The 14,634-nt window shown below is 42.2% G+C and overlaps 1 protein-coding gene across 1 annotated transcript in view; it reads right to left on the reverse strand.

The window, feature by feature from the left end:
- rspo3 (R-spondin 3) overlaps window positions 1–10,744 on the reverse strand; it is a 114,069-nt gene extending 103,325 nt beyond the window's left edge. Inside the window, exon 1 of the mRNA XM_078542145.1 lies at window positions 9,904–10,744. Within this exon, the coding sequence (XP_078398271.1) occupies window positions 9,904–10,000 (97 nt within the window). The 5' untranslated portion in view covers window positions 10,001–10,744. The remainder of the gene's footprint in view (window positions 1–9,903) is intronic.
- Between the last annotated feature and the right edge of the window lie 3,890 nt (window positions 10,745–14,634).

The raw sequence follows: 14,634 nt of genomic DNA on the forward strand, positions 1-14,634 counted from the left end.
CACCAAGGCCTAGGTCATTAATATATTTCAGGAAATGCAAGGGTCCCAACATCAGCCCCCGGTGAACTCCATTACAAACCTTCCTCCAGTCTGAAAAACATCCATTTTTGTTTCTGTTTCCTGTCACTCAGCCAATTTTCTATCCATGTCATTACTGCTCCTTTATTGCATGAGTTATAACATTGCTTACAAGTCTGTTGTGTGTCACTTTATTAAATGCCTTTTGGAAGTTCATGTACACCACACCAACAACATTACGCTCGTCAGCTCTCTGTTACTTCATCAAAAAACTCCAAGTTAGTTAAACGCAGCTTGCCCTTAACTTCATGCTAGCTTTCCTTAGGTAGCCCACGTTTGACCAATTCACAATTAATTTTGTTTGGAATTATTTATTTTCTAGTGTTCCAGAAACCTCCCCATAATTGAGGTTAGACTGACTGACCTGCAGTGGTTCGGCTTTACACCTGTTTTTGAACTTTTTGCACTACCTTCGTTCAGCCACTACCACCCCCACCGTCCCCACCGCCCTGCTCCCCCATTAAAGAGCTTGAAGAAGTTAGTCAAACAGGATTTACAGGATAATTGGCTTGTATTTGCCATGTTTATCTCTCTCCCTCTTTTTTTGATAACAGTTTAGCATAACTGTTAATATATCAATTGCATTTAATTATATGCAGGTGGAGGACATTAATTGTGGTTTTGCTAGAGTACATACAAAGAGCCAATTAATGTGGGGTGGTTGAGTTCGGAGATGTATGCTTGTTTCACTCAATAAATAGATGCAAGACTGAGTAAAGATTGGCGTCAATATCATCCTTCACTGACAGGCTTTCTGGATTAGAATAATAACTTCATTGACTTTGTGCTCTGCTCCTCTGTTGTAACACCAAAGATCCCACTGTACCTTTAACAATCATCTCAACTTGTCCTGCCACCTGCAAAGATTTATCTACATACACCCTTTTCTCTCTGTCCTTGCACTTCCTTCAAAATTTTATCATTTTGTTCATTTTTCATCTCCTCAATCTTTGTACAAAAATGTATAATTTCATACTTCTGTACATTAAATTACACTGGGCTGCTAAGTCCTGAAGTCCATTAATATCCTCATTGCTTAATGTATTTCCAAGTTTTGTATCATCTGAAAACTTTGAAATTATGCCCTGTGCACCCAAGAGCACAGTGGTCCAAATACTGGCAACCTTGGGAATATTACTGTATACCTCCCCCATATCTTACTGTTCACCAATACTCTCTGCTTTTTGTCCCTGAGCCAATTTTGTATCAATGCTGCCTCTTCAATCACATGGGTTTTAACTCTGCTGTTGAAAGACATATGCACAACATCAACTGCACTACCCTCGTCCAGCCCCTCCATCACTTCATTAAAGAGATTATGAAGAATGAGAGGTGATCTTATTGAAACATATAAGATCCTGAGGGGATTTGATAGGGTGGATACCAGGAGAATGTTTCCCTTGTGGGAGAGACTAGAACTAGGGGACACAGTTTAAAAATAAGAGGTCTCCCTTTTACGATGGAGATGAGGAGAATTTTTTTCTCTGAGAGCCATTCGTATGTGGAATTCTCTTCCCCAGGAATCAGTGGAGGCTGGGTCACTGAATTTATTCACAGTTGGGTTAAATAGATTTCTGATAGACAAGGCAGTCAAGGGTTATTTGGGAAAGGCAGGAAAGTGGAGTTGGGACCACAACCAGATCAGCCATGACTTTACTGAATTGCAAAGCAAGCTCGAAGGGCCAACTGGCCAACTCCTGCTTCTAAGTCCTATGTAGGTTATCCACTTTAGCAAGAAAAACAGGACATTACTTCAAAGGAGAGAGAATGCAGAATGTTGCAGTACAGAAGGGTTTGGGTTTCGTTGTATATGAATCGCAAAACGTTCGCATGCAGGTATAGCAGGTAACGAGGAAGACATGTGGAATGTTGTCCTTTATTGCGAGGTGGATGGCGGGTGGGGGCAGTGGCATAATGGTAATGTCACTGGACGAGTAATCCAGAGGCCCAGGCTAATTCTCAGGGGACATGGATTCAAATCCCACCATGACAGCCGGCTGGAATTTGAATTCAGTTAATAAATCTGGAATATAAAGTTAGCCCCAGAGATGGGGACCATGAAGCTATCATTGATCGTCATAAAAAAACCATCTGGTTCACTAATGTCCTTCATGGAAGGAAATGTTCCACCCTTACCTGATCTGGCCTACATGTGACTCCAGATCCACAGCAATGTGGTTGGCTCTTACCAGCCCTCTGACATGACCCAAGGTCAGTTCAAGAGCAATTAGGGTTTGGCAACAAATGCTGCCCTTGCCAACAACACCCAATCCCGTGAAAGAATAAAGAAAAAAATGGAATATAAAGATTCAGAAATCTTGCTACAATTGTCCAGGGCATTGGTGAAACCATACCTGGAGTACTGTGTAGCTGCATTGGAAGAAGTTCAGACAAGGTTCACCAGGCTGATTCCTGGCATGAAGGGGTTGTCTTATGAGGAAAGGTTGAGCAGGTTGGGCCTATACTCATTGGAGTTTTAAAGAATGAGAAGTGATCTTATAAGGTTCTGAGGAGACTTGACAGGGTGGATGCTAAGAGGATGATTCTTCCCATGGGAGAATCTAAAAGTAGGGAGCACAGTTTAAACATAAGTGGTCTCCCATTTAAAATGGAGAAGAGGAAGATTTTCTTCTCTGGCTTTCTTTTATTTGGAATTTTCCTCCACATAGAGGAAAGGCTGGGTCATGGGATATATTCAAGACTGAGTTAGACACATTTTTGATTTACAAGGGAGTCAAGGGTTCTGGGGACAGGCAGGAAAGTGAAGTTAAGGCTTCTATCTGATCAGCCATGATCAGCTTGATAGGCCGAATGGACTACTCCTACTCCTATTTCTTACGACCCTATGATCTGGAGCATTAGAAAGCCTCCAGCTATCGAACTACGTGAGTGCAAATCTTTCCACTGACGAAGGTATTCAGCCAATTGCCTGAGCACTTTTTGGACTTTGACTTACACCACGTTGGAGTTAGACGCCCCCACCCCCCCTCCGCCAGTGCAGAGCTCCAGCAATATGCATTGACCTCCTGCAGAGGTCTCACGCTGCTTAGCTTCACTGGGCTCCAGAATCAATTTTGGATCCGACTTCAGTTACACTGCCTCTTTTGTATTCAATTGTATCTAAAGGCCACTTTTTTTCCGACGTGAAAAATGACAATTAAACGTCGGTTTAGTTGATAATGACGAAAGGTATGTACTAAATTACATTCAGCGTTTCTTCTTGGGGTTTAAAAAGGTCCCAAGAGCAGGAAAGAGTGTGTCTTTACGATTAGGTGTTTTGGATGGAGTTTATAATGCATAATGTCAGAATTTACTTTCGACAAATCGAAATAAGCCCGTATGCTCCAGATAGCAGTCTGCTTTGCAGGTCTATATAAATTCAGGTACACACATGTGGTGACAGTGCTCATCACCTGACATAGCCCTGCAATAAATAGCAGAATGTGGTCGTGCCATATTCATCATTTTCACTGATGTGAGGGAGGGCTGTCTCATCGCAGCAAGTGTTATTGTGCAGATGCGGCATTATCCCTGTGCAGGCATTTAAATAGTGCCGATTGTTCGGGAGGTCTCATGCGGTAAATTTCAGAGCCGCGGTATCAGACAAACGATTTGTGGTTTCGTGTCTCTTGTGGACACGTTAAATACATATCGCCGAGTTCCAGCTGTTTAAAAAGCAGCAGTACTGTTAGAACCAAACAAATCACATGTTTTTATTACCGGGACCAAATGTAAACAAAAGTGACATTTTAAACATCATCCTTGCGGCCTCAATTTTGACCCGTCAATAAATTCAAATTTACTGGTGAAAACTCTGAACATGGGACTTTTCGGCTGTGGTCCATCCAAGAACGATTCACGATTGAAGGCAATGCAATTCTGAAGCTAAAAGTGAAAATATGCAGATATCCGGAATTCAGCTAGATTAAAAGCATGAAAATGACTCAAGTAACCCGGCAACAATATAATAGACAGGGGATCAGAACTGGTGCAGTTAGTTTCAATCTGTGGGAGCCTGATCTCTATATCCCAGTTCCCTGTGGGGCTAGTGAAACGAGTTGTAGTTTTTCTTTAAAGGTTCAGTCTAAAACTCGAACCTAAACCTATCAAGTGTGGATCCTGAAGCGCCCAGAATCACTAACCATAATTGGGTCATTAATGAACACAAATATTTATCTAGTATTATCAAGAATAATTGTACCGCAGCGAAATTGCAAGTACGAAAATAAAAGTTGCATGCCTCTCTCGCACTCTCAAAATTCAGATATTGGTCTCTGAAGGTTAAAGCCATTTAATAAAGAGAATCGAGCAAAAAAAAGTATTCATATTTCATCCCTCCATGTGGCTCGAGACTCGCCGCTCAGAAGAGGACAGACACTGGCTGTCCTGTTTGTGTAAAAAAATAGTCAATGTTGTTTTTGTAATAGGAACTGTTGTTGTGTTTGGACCCGGCCATTCCGGGGGCTCAAAGAGGAACGCTATGAATCACTTTTATCGTTCAGAATGTCAGTGGAAGCAATAAGCGGATCATGACGCTGTACAAACAAGAAATACCACAACTGGATTTTGAAAAAGCTAACATTTCTCACGCGGAATTGTGGAGGAAGGGGAGAATGGGATCACCATTTTCCCCCCAATCCACATAGAACAATCTGTATTGTACCACAATTTGATAATAGCATTCGAACTGTTAAAGGAGGCTAGGGATATTAAATATTTTCATTGCGCGCTGGCATTGTAAAATAAAAAGCAGCAGGGCTTTGAAATGACAGGTCAAACTCTCTTATATATTTCTAATGCTTCTCTAAAATAACTAAACCAGATGTGCGTAAATAATGAAGTGTACTCCCGTGGGACAGCGACTCGGCTTGTCGACATTGTCAGCATGTGCCTTGTTTATGAATCCACAGATTCATTAGATCCTGATGTCAAGCAAGGCTCTTGTTAGGTTTGTGGCTGATTATTGCTGAAGAATTGGGGATTGAACCGTACAGAATCAAGTAACAACGATTCCGTTTATTTTTTTTTGCACAGATTTCCATCCCTCTTCTGCCAATGGCGCTCAATTGAAACTAGTGCACAAAGTTCCAATCTCGAGAACTGGATTCTTTAACTTGGGAATGATTCGCGAACACTGGGCTGACCGCCTGCGCCTCTAAAGAGCATTCGAGTCACCGTGAGCATGGGTTAGGGCAGGAAAAGAAACCACGGCATCCTCTGCAGGTACATGTTTTTTTTTACTTTCCTGAGTTTGCATTCGCGATTATATGAACCATTCAAATGCCCAGATGAGCCTCCCACACGCTCCCCCAGAGTACTCACTGAAACAACGCCCGCCTTTCCACACGAGTCATTTTTACTTATTTATCTCGCATACTGTGTCACATATCCTGGCAAATGTTCTAGTTTCAAGTGCTCAAAATTGAACTAAAAGGTTTTTCTGTCTGGTTTCGTTCCTCACTTTTAGGTTGAAAGGCATGTTTCACTCCCTCAACATTTCCAATTAGGCCATCCACATATCGCATAAACTTCCTATATACTAATCTGGCGGTGTAGACACATCTCCGGTTTTTACCCAGTTCTTGATTTTACTTCTGCAACAAGCCTTCATGGAATAGGATCCCACTGTAACTCAGCTCGGTTTCCAGCGCTTTGAAGACAGTTGAATCTCAGTTGTGATGTTAATGCCTCTTCTCATCATCTCGGTGTCAGGTAAATCCAGAAGGATTGGAGACGATTTCCTCTCATCGAGATTTTCAGTCATTTGGGATTTTTTTTAAACCCACAGGCTAATCTCTTTCTGCCAAGTGCCAACATTCAAACGCCGGCGCGTTCATTACATTCACATTGACCAAATCTTCTGCCTAAATCTAACTATCAAACTCATTATTTCTTTTATTGCCAAGGACTGGGGGTACTTCAATTCAATTCGGCTAGAGTCATTAAATAGTCACGTTAACATCAAAGCAGCAGTAACAGCCCCGGCCAGTTCAACGGGGATTTTTGGGATTAATTTCAAAATGAATCGTTTTCTCAAAGAAACCTGCAAACGCCGCTGAGTCTTCAGTGGAAACATATTCTAAGCGCAGATCTGTGTCTGCTGAGCGATCTCCCGCCAGTAAACACACATATGACTAGATGTAGAGATTTGGGAGCACGGTTTGTGATGGGGATAGTCCCCGCCCGCCCTCTCCGGCTGCGGGTACATCAAAGGGACAAGATGCCTGGAGCTGACTGCAGTAAAATTATCCATCGCTTTTCAAATCCTGTTTTCATTTGGTCTAGAAAATAACCCTCATTTAAAACGGGTTGCGCGCTCTTTCTTCTGTGTTATTATTGACCTGAACAGATAAAGGAATCGGGCTTTGAAAACTAGCTTGACGTTGACTAGTTTTACAAGCGACGCTCCCTCGTCCTACACAGCCGCGTCTAAAACTAGCCAAACTAACGACGAGGAAACAAGCGAACTATAAATAGGGATGGATGAATCGGATTGAATCCAACATCTGACTCCCAAATCTTTTATTTTAATCATGAATTTGTATCATATTTCTTAAGTGATCTGTCTACGCTTCATGCTGTGTTGGCAGCAGGATGAGATTAGTCAATGACTAAAATGAATTCAAAATGTTGGCGTTGCAGCTAAACACTTAACACGATCGATATTAGCTGTGCTAGAAACAGACATTCTCTAACATCTGCAGTATTTTGCCTTCTCTAGAATCGCAATGTTCTGCGAGATGAGATTATGCTAATATTGAGGAATGAGAGAGTGGTTTAACCACAACGCGGTCGTTGTCACACTGACTTTAACAACATTTACACGTTTGGGCATCAACTGGTTATTTTGTAAAGTTGTGGCTAAACTAATATTGTTAAAGTAGTACATGCACCAGACAAAAGGCTGCACTTTCAGCGGTCATGCACGGAAATACATTTAGAAATAATATTTTACAACACAAGATGTCGCAGTAGGTGTTCGTTTGGAAGGCTCATATATGAAAAAAAAGCGATTCAACTTGGATCAAAAGGGGGAGGTCTTCGAGCGGTGTTTTTAGCACAACTGATCTGCGGGGCTGGCACGCAGTAACAGGAGAGGCTGCTCCCTCGGAATTTCCCCTGAGACTCCTCACTATAAGCGGTAGTATCGGAGAACATGTGGGCGGGAAGGACCTCTAACTCAGTAATGAATGTTAAATGGGACACGAGAGACTGGCCCCACACCACCCGTTGCAGATACGGTTGAGACAATGATTGCACAATAAGTGTTTCACTTGCATGACATTCCAAAGGCGGCTAAAGGAAACAAAATACAAAATCTTCCCCTTTCAGGTCAATGGTTCCAACTAAAAGTGTCATTTGGGCTTTCGCAAAATGTGAAAAAAAATCTATGAAAGAAAAGCTGAAAAAGTTCCCAGAGGTGCGGAAGCTATTCGCTATTATCTGTAGTAACCGGAGAAAGGTTTAAGTTTTGTTGAAGAGTCATACGGACTCGAAACGTTAACTGTGTTCCTCTCCGCAGATGCTGTCAGACCCGCTGAGTTTTTCCAGGTATTTTTGTTTTTGTTTGGGATTTCCAGCATCCGCAGTTTTTTGCTTTTACTTTTGCTTTTTATCTTAAGGTTTAAGTTTTGTTGGCTGTGAGTCCAGTCTCATCCTTTCTAACTCTCTGATCTCCGTCTGCTCAGTGAACGTTTTCCTATCTCAGAGCTGCCGCCCTGTGGGGCGCTGTCACTTTCCTTCAACAACCCCGTCCGTTCAAATCAAAATTCACTTTACCGTTTCCCACTTTCGCGCGAACTCTGTCCCCAGACTTGGAAAGTGGAGAGTGACTTTCTTTCCTCCGGCTGCCTGCGCTTTTAAAGCCCAAGGTTGGAATTGTGTCATCGAAGTTCGCTGTACCTAGCTCTCCTCTCCGCGGTGGGTTTTGGTTTCTCGGTAACAGAACTCCAGGTGACAAGGGGTCACCTCTTAAACGCAAGGTGTCCGCACGGTCTTGGAAGCAACGATTCCACTCAGCGCTTTGGGAGAGTTCCTGACTCTCAGAACCGAGAGCTTCACCTGGGCTGGGCTGCTTTGCCGCTATGATGCCCCTTCCTTTGCGATACAAGTTACTGTTTCTTTGATTTTCAAAGCACAGATTTGTAAAGAAAAACGGTATCGTCACATGGAATTCAACCCCAGAGGATATAGCAGGCGGATTACCTTTTTGTAGGGGTATGGGGGAGGGGTGGAAGCCATGAGGTAGCCGCATCTTTGGAGCTCCCGCTTGTTTTACAATTGTCTTTCCTTTCGTCAGACTAACATGAGGAGGTCGCTCAGGTTTTCTTTTCCGAAGTGAGTGGGTGGGGGTGGGGTTGGGGGGGACATGGGCACGGATGATCACAAGTGCTTATGAATAAGAGAGTTTTCAAACAGGTTTTGACGAGCTGAATTCTTGCAGTTTAAGAAGATCCTCACTGAGTATCACACATTGGGCGGTTTATGGACATCCGCAGAAATCAAGGACCCGTAAAAAAAAACTACACACCCTTTATTTAGAGTTGCTATTTTAGAAGCTTTTAAAAAAAAACTTTCTGGAAATTCAATAACCATCTCCAAAATCTGTTCGTTTACTACCTTTTGCTTTCGGACTCTCCACAACACACTGTGTCTTGTGTTTAATCAGTATGTTGCGGGAATGAAATCCTGACATTAAAAGTCATGTGTGATGGTTACTTTACCTGAAGAAAATAAACATGCCGAGCACTTCCTAATGTCTTAACTTTATAGCAATGCACATGAGATAGTCTATTTCAGTTCCGACACAGCGCTAAGGAGCAGGAGCTGCGAGGAGTGGCTGTCAGTGAGTTTCAGGTTACATGTAGTTGACCAAAGAAGCGAAGTACTGAAATATTTCTGCATTCAAACAGAAGAAGCACATTAACTCCGCGATCTCATGGCGATAAGCAAAGTGTCAAGTACAAAAGCGCTCTCAGCCGCACAGCTCTATCCGATGGAGCAATATGCACTTATTGACCCCGCTTCGGTGACCTGATTACCCGTACCCTTGACCTACAAGTTTTGCGAAACACACGGGCGAGAATGGATGCTGAACGCTGCTGCTAAATGTGTATTGTCCTATCAACCGGGAACATTTCCCCTCCACAGGTATTAAAAGGGGGGCACGCAGTAGCAAACTCTCGCAGAGGGGGGATTCATTATATCCTGTTATCTTTATTTAATAAAACACTTCTCACAAACGAGGACACAGCACACCGCCCCCTTCAGTGTTTGAATTTCTGCCATCCTTCGCGCAATATATTTTTAATCTAAATTATTAAAAGCAACAATTAAGGGATACTGACCCTGTTTTCACATCGACCCCGACTTCCCAGTGTTGAAACGGGCCTGTAGCTGACATTGGGAAAAGGATAGCCGCCGTCTGGAATGAGCAGGGAAAGTGGACTGTGCCTCCTCCGTGCCAAAGTTTCTCATAATTCTAATTTTCCACCAACCAAGTGAATCGCAGATTAGAGAGCGGCACCGGGAAACTAAGTGCAGGCTGATTTTGTAGATCACCGCATCTTGTTAATACTACTTTAACTCTTCCCATCAACGGATTGAAGTGCCCATTGACAGAAAAGTTAACTGAAGCCCATTCGCACCACCCCCCTCCCCAGCCCCCAACCACCCAGAAAAATGGCTTTGCTACGGCGGTGTTCTGAATTTAGATGTCAACATGTGAAAGGGGATCGAGAAAACAGAAGGCAAGAAAAAGAAGCAAAAATGTACCGGTATTTGGAAATTTAAACAGGTGTAATTGTCAAAAATAATCAAACTTACTTCGTCTGTGTCGCCTTCCTCTGGAGGCGTTTTGGCTGCCCATGTATTCCATACAGTTTAATAAAATTAGAACCACAGAAATCAGTCGAAATTGCATAGTAACCTGCGGGTGATGTCTCCTAAGAGCAGCTACTGCAGTGACTCGAAGCTCACTTGGGGGAATCTCCGGGATATCCTTGGCCGTAAAATCAAGTTCTTAGCTATCGACGCAAATGTAGCAAGGAGAAAGTAGTGAAGGCAGCCTCTCCAGATCTATGGTGCTACAACGTGCCGACAGATGTGATGTAGGGCCCCGGAATCACTGGCCCGAGCTGTGAGTAACATCTTACAGCCAAGTGTTTTGGAAGCCTCCTCATAGAACTCGGAGTGCTGGGGTCTCACCTCTTTAAAAAGAAACGCCTTGCACAACCCCACACCAGGTCCCGTCAACATCTGCTCTGCCGACTGCACTCAAAAACTGTCACATTTAACACCTTCACAGCCACCCACTTCTCAACGATCTGAACAAATGCCAAATTTTTTTCTCAAAACTTGGGTAAGCCTTTCTGGAATAATTTTCTAGCTATCTGATTGCAGTTCATCCAGATCCTTAAATCACAGAAAAATTCTTAGATCAGCAGTCTAACTGAAAGAACATAATTTTTTTAACTAAATAGGCCTTTCAATTTTTTTATATCAGATTTGGTTTGGTGCCATTTCCCTTTACACTTATAAAGAAAAAGGCAAGAGAAAATATCTTCAGACTTTCCCCCCACAGTGCTTATTACAATCCAAACTCTTTTCAGTGTTACTGCGATTGCTGGCCACTTTCTTCCTTCTGCTGGAGGTTCCCGGTCGTGCCAGATTCACGGTGTTGTGCTAAACATCATCGGAGCTCTGCAAGTCATCGCTTCTAGCCGCTTGATATCTGCAGGTTATTTACAGAGTTGCAGCCCCGCTTTCGTTCAATGAGTGGAGGTGTGAAGCGTATATGGCGGTGTAAGCAGTTGAACGCTGAGATTTCTCCGAGTTGCAGCGCTGATGTCGTTCGCACTCTTGAGGGCGATATGACTGAGGAGAACAGCACTGGGCAGATCATATGACGTGAGGGGGCGCAGAGAATCTCGACAAGCCAGCATAAGGTTCTGTCTAATATGCTTGTCTTTTCTCAGTAAATATGGCCTGGCCTCGCCCCTTCTGCGAGAAGGCGTTTCTGTGCGGATTCATTTAACTTTTCCAACAGAGCGAACAGCAATTTTCCGAAGACAGCTAGCTCCTTCAGAGCTCATTTTATAGACTTTTGGTTCGATTCCAATTGCATTCAAGTCAGTGTTTTAACCCGTATTCATTGTGTGCGATATGACCAATCGAGCTATTTCGTTTCCACCCGGGTCTTCCAATTCACAAGCTTTCATTACGATAGATGGGAGCAACAATTTCAGAAAACACTACACCCCACTTAAGGCCACAGTAAAGAGAAGAGGTCCCATTTTGCGGAATGATGTTTTACCCCATGCAGAGGATTTTGTTTTAATGAAATAGCAATACTGAACAGGGATATCCATATGTAAGGAACAGCTGATAATTCAGGAATAAGGAAGCCGGGGGTAATCCTATTAAAATAAAAGCAAAAAACTGCGGATCCTATTAAAATTGGATATACTGTGGGTGGTGCTTTAATGCAAATTACCCCCCCTCCCTCCCCACCACCGCCTTTGAATTTTCAAATATTTTCAAATAAAGCCTTTTCTTCATGTAGTTTTTTTCCCTAAATCTGAATGTCTGCCAGTTAAAGGGCTTCAATGGGATTCATGAAATCAGAACTTGATAGCAGTAACAGCAAAACAGTACAAAACAGCTTAAATAAGACGGTATCACAGCTCGCGATCACTTAAATTGTCGAAAATTTACAATGGATAATAAGTTTTGTACAGCTCGCAGAACGCAGATAAAAGCTGCTTGAGAATCGGTACACCCAGAGCCTTGCACGCAATAAGAATTTTAGTGTTGTCCTCGTAAAGTAAATGCAGGCTGGATGTTATTGTTACTGAGGAAAGGTCATTGGACCTGAATCGTTAAGCCTGTTTCTCTGTTCACAGATGCTGTCAGGTCTGCTGAATAGTTCTTGCATTTTCTGTTTTTATTTCAGATATCCAGCATCTGCGGTATTTTGCTTTTGTATGAGGTATTACTCCTCCCCAACTATTTATGGGTGCAGGGAACACACTTTTAACACCTAAAAGCAACAATGTAACTGTCAATTTAGTTAGATTTTGTTGGAACCTAACATATTTACGTGGTATAAAATAATGGAAATAATGGAAATTCTCAGCAGGCCAGCCAGTATCTGTGGAGAGAGATAAAGAGTTAAAATTTCATCGGAACCTCAAATGTTGACTGCTTTTTTTCTCTCCAGAGAGGTTGCCTGACCAGCTGAAAGTTTCCAACATTTTCCATTTCAGGTTTCCAGCTATTTGAGTTTTTGCTTTTATTTTAATATCTATGCGGTACCTTGATTTGCATACTCCATTTTTACAGTCCATGTCATCAGTCCCAAAACTTAACATCCAAAAGGTTGGCAAAATAACTATCACTATTCCACAAAAAAAAAATTGTTCCAATGGAATAATGTAGATATTAAGTCTGTTCATATACACAACCAATCAGGTAAGATTCCCGGTGGTGAACTCTTTAGCTTAGGAACATAGGGAAAGGAGCAGGCCATTCAGCCCCTTGAACCTGTTCCACCATTCAATCAGATCATAGCTGATCTGTATCTTAACTCCATCCATGTGCCTTAGTTCCATAACCCTTAATATGCTTGCTCAATGAACCAGGCCTCAACTACTTTTGGGAGCAGAGAGTTTCAGGTTTCCACTACTCTTTGTGTAAAGTTCTAATTTAAGGCTATGTCCCCTTGTTCTAGACTAACCCACCAGTGGAAACAGTTAGCACTCTAAGCACAATAATTCAGATGAATATTTTTTTAAAAGATTTTAGATAAAAATGAGTTATTTGCCTAGGTGTGGATGTATGAGTTTGGGCAAAGGATGGTTTAAATTATTTTGCCCATACTCATTGTTTCTTTCTGGTTTATGAAAGAAGACAAATCAATACTAGTTTTATTTTTGCAATTGAGCTAGAGATTAAAGGTAAGGAATGAAAAAGGTGCAATAACATTGATCGGTGTAGTATATAGACCACCAACTAGCAGAAGGGACGTAAAGAAATACAGTTGCAAAGAAATTACAGAGAGGTGCAAGAATTATAGAACAATTATAATGGGCGACTTCAATTATCCAAATATAGACTAGGATAGGAATAGTGCAAAGGAACATGAAGGGCGTGAATTCCTGGAGTGCGTTCAAGATAATTTTCTGCAGCAGTATTTTTCCAGTCCAATGAGAGGGCAGTAACTGTTGGACCAGGTTCTGGGGAATGAGTTGGCCCAAGTGGATCAAATAACATTGGGAGAGCATTTAGGGGACAGTGACCATTGTAACATAAGGTTTAGATTGGCCATGGAGAAGGACAATGAACAATCCAGAGCAGGGATAATCAACTGGGGGAAAACCAACTTCGATGGGATGAGAATGCCAAGTGAGTTGGAATCAAATGTTGGCAGAAAAGACGGTGGCTGAACAATTGGCTACCTTCAAAGAGAAAGTATTGCAAGCAATGTCAAGGTATATTCTCTTGAAGGAGAAAGGTAGGACAAATAAATCCAGAGCATTCTGGATGATGAGAGAAATAGAGGTGAAGATGAAAATGAAGAAGTACATGTATGACAGATGTCAGGTAGAAAATACAATGGAGAATCAGGCTGAATATAGGAAGACCAGAGGGGAAGTGAAAAAACTAATCAGAAAAGCAAGGAGGGAGCATGAAAAGAGACTAGCAGCTAACATAAAAATGAATCCCAAGATCTTCTATAAGCGTGTAAATAATGAAAGGGCAGTAAAAGAAAGGATAGGGCCAATTAGGGATAAAAGAGGAGACTTGCATGTGGAGGCTGGAGAAGTAGCGGATGAATTAAATGAGTATTTTGCATTTGTCTTTACAAAGGAAGAGGATGCTACCCAGGCTGAGGTGAGAGAGGAGGTATTAGAAAGGCTAATTTTACTTAAAATTGATAAGGTAACAGGACCAGAAGAGATGCATCCAAGGAAGCTGAGGGAGGTGGGAGTGGAAATTTCACTGAGGCACTGGTGATAATCTTCCAGTCTTCCTTATACATATGGGTGGTGCCGGAGGACTGGAGAATTGTGAATGTTACACCTTTGTTCAAAAAGGGGTGCAAGGTTAATATTGGCAATGACAGACTAGTCAGTTTGACTTCAGTGGTAGGGAAACTCTGGAAACTATACCTTGGGACAAACTCAATAGTCACTTTGACAGATGCAGGATACATTAAGGGAAAATCATGTTTAACTAACTTGTTGGAGTTTTTTGAGGAGGTAACAGAGAAGGATGTTAAGGGAAACACTGTTGATGTGGTGTATATGGACTTTCAAAAGGCATTTGATACAACGCCACACAATAGGCTTGTGAGCAAAATTCTAGATCATGGAATAAAAGGGAAAGTAGGCACTTGAATAGGAAATTGGCTGAGTGAGAGGAAACACTGTGGAGTGATAAACGGTTGTTTTTCAGATTGGAGGAAGGTTTGTAGTGGAGTTCTCCAGGGGTCAGTATTGGGACCCTTGCTCTTCTTGATATATTAATGACTTAGACTGCAGACTGTGCTGATTT

The sequence above is a fragment of the Cetorhinus maximus genome, chromosome 5, assembly GCF_964194155.1.
Source record: "Cetorhinus maximus chromosome 5, sCetMax3.hap1.1, whole genome shotgun sequence".
NCBI lineage: Eukaryota > Metazoa > Chordata > Chondrichthyes > Lamniformes > Cetorhinidae > Cetorhinus > Cetorhinus maximus.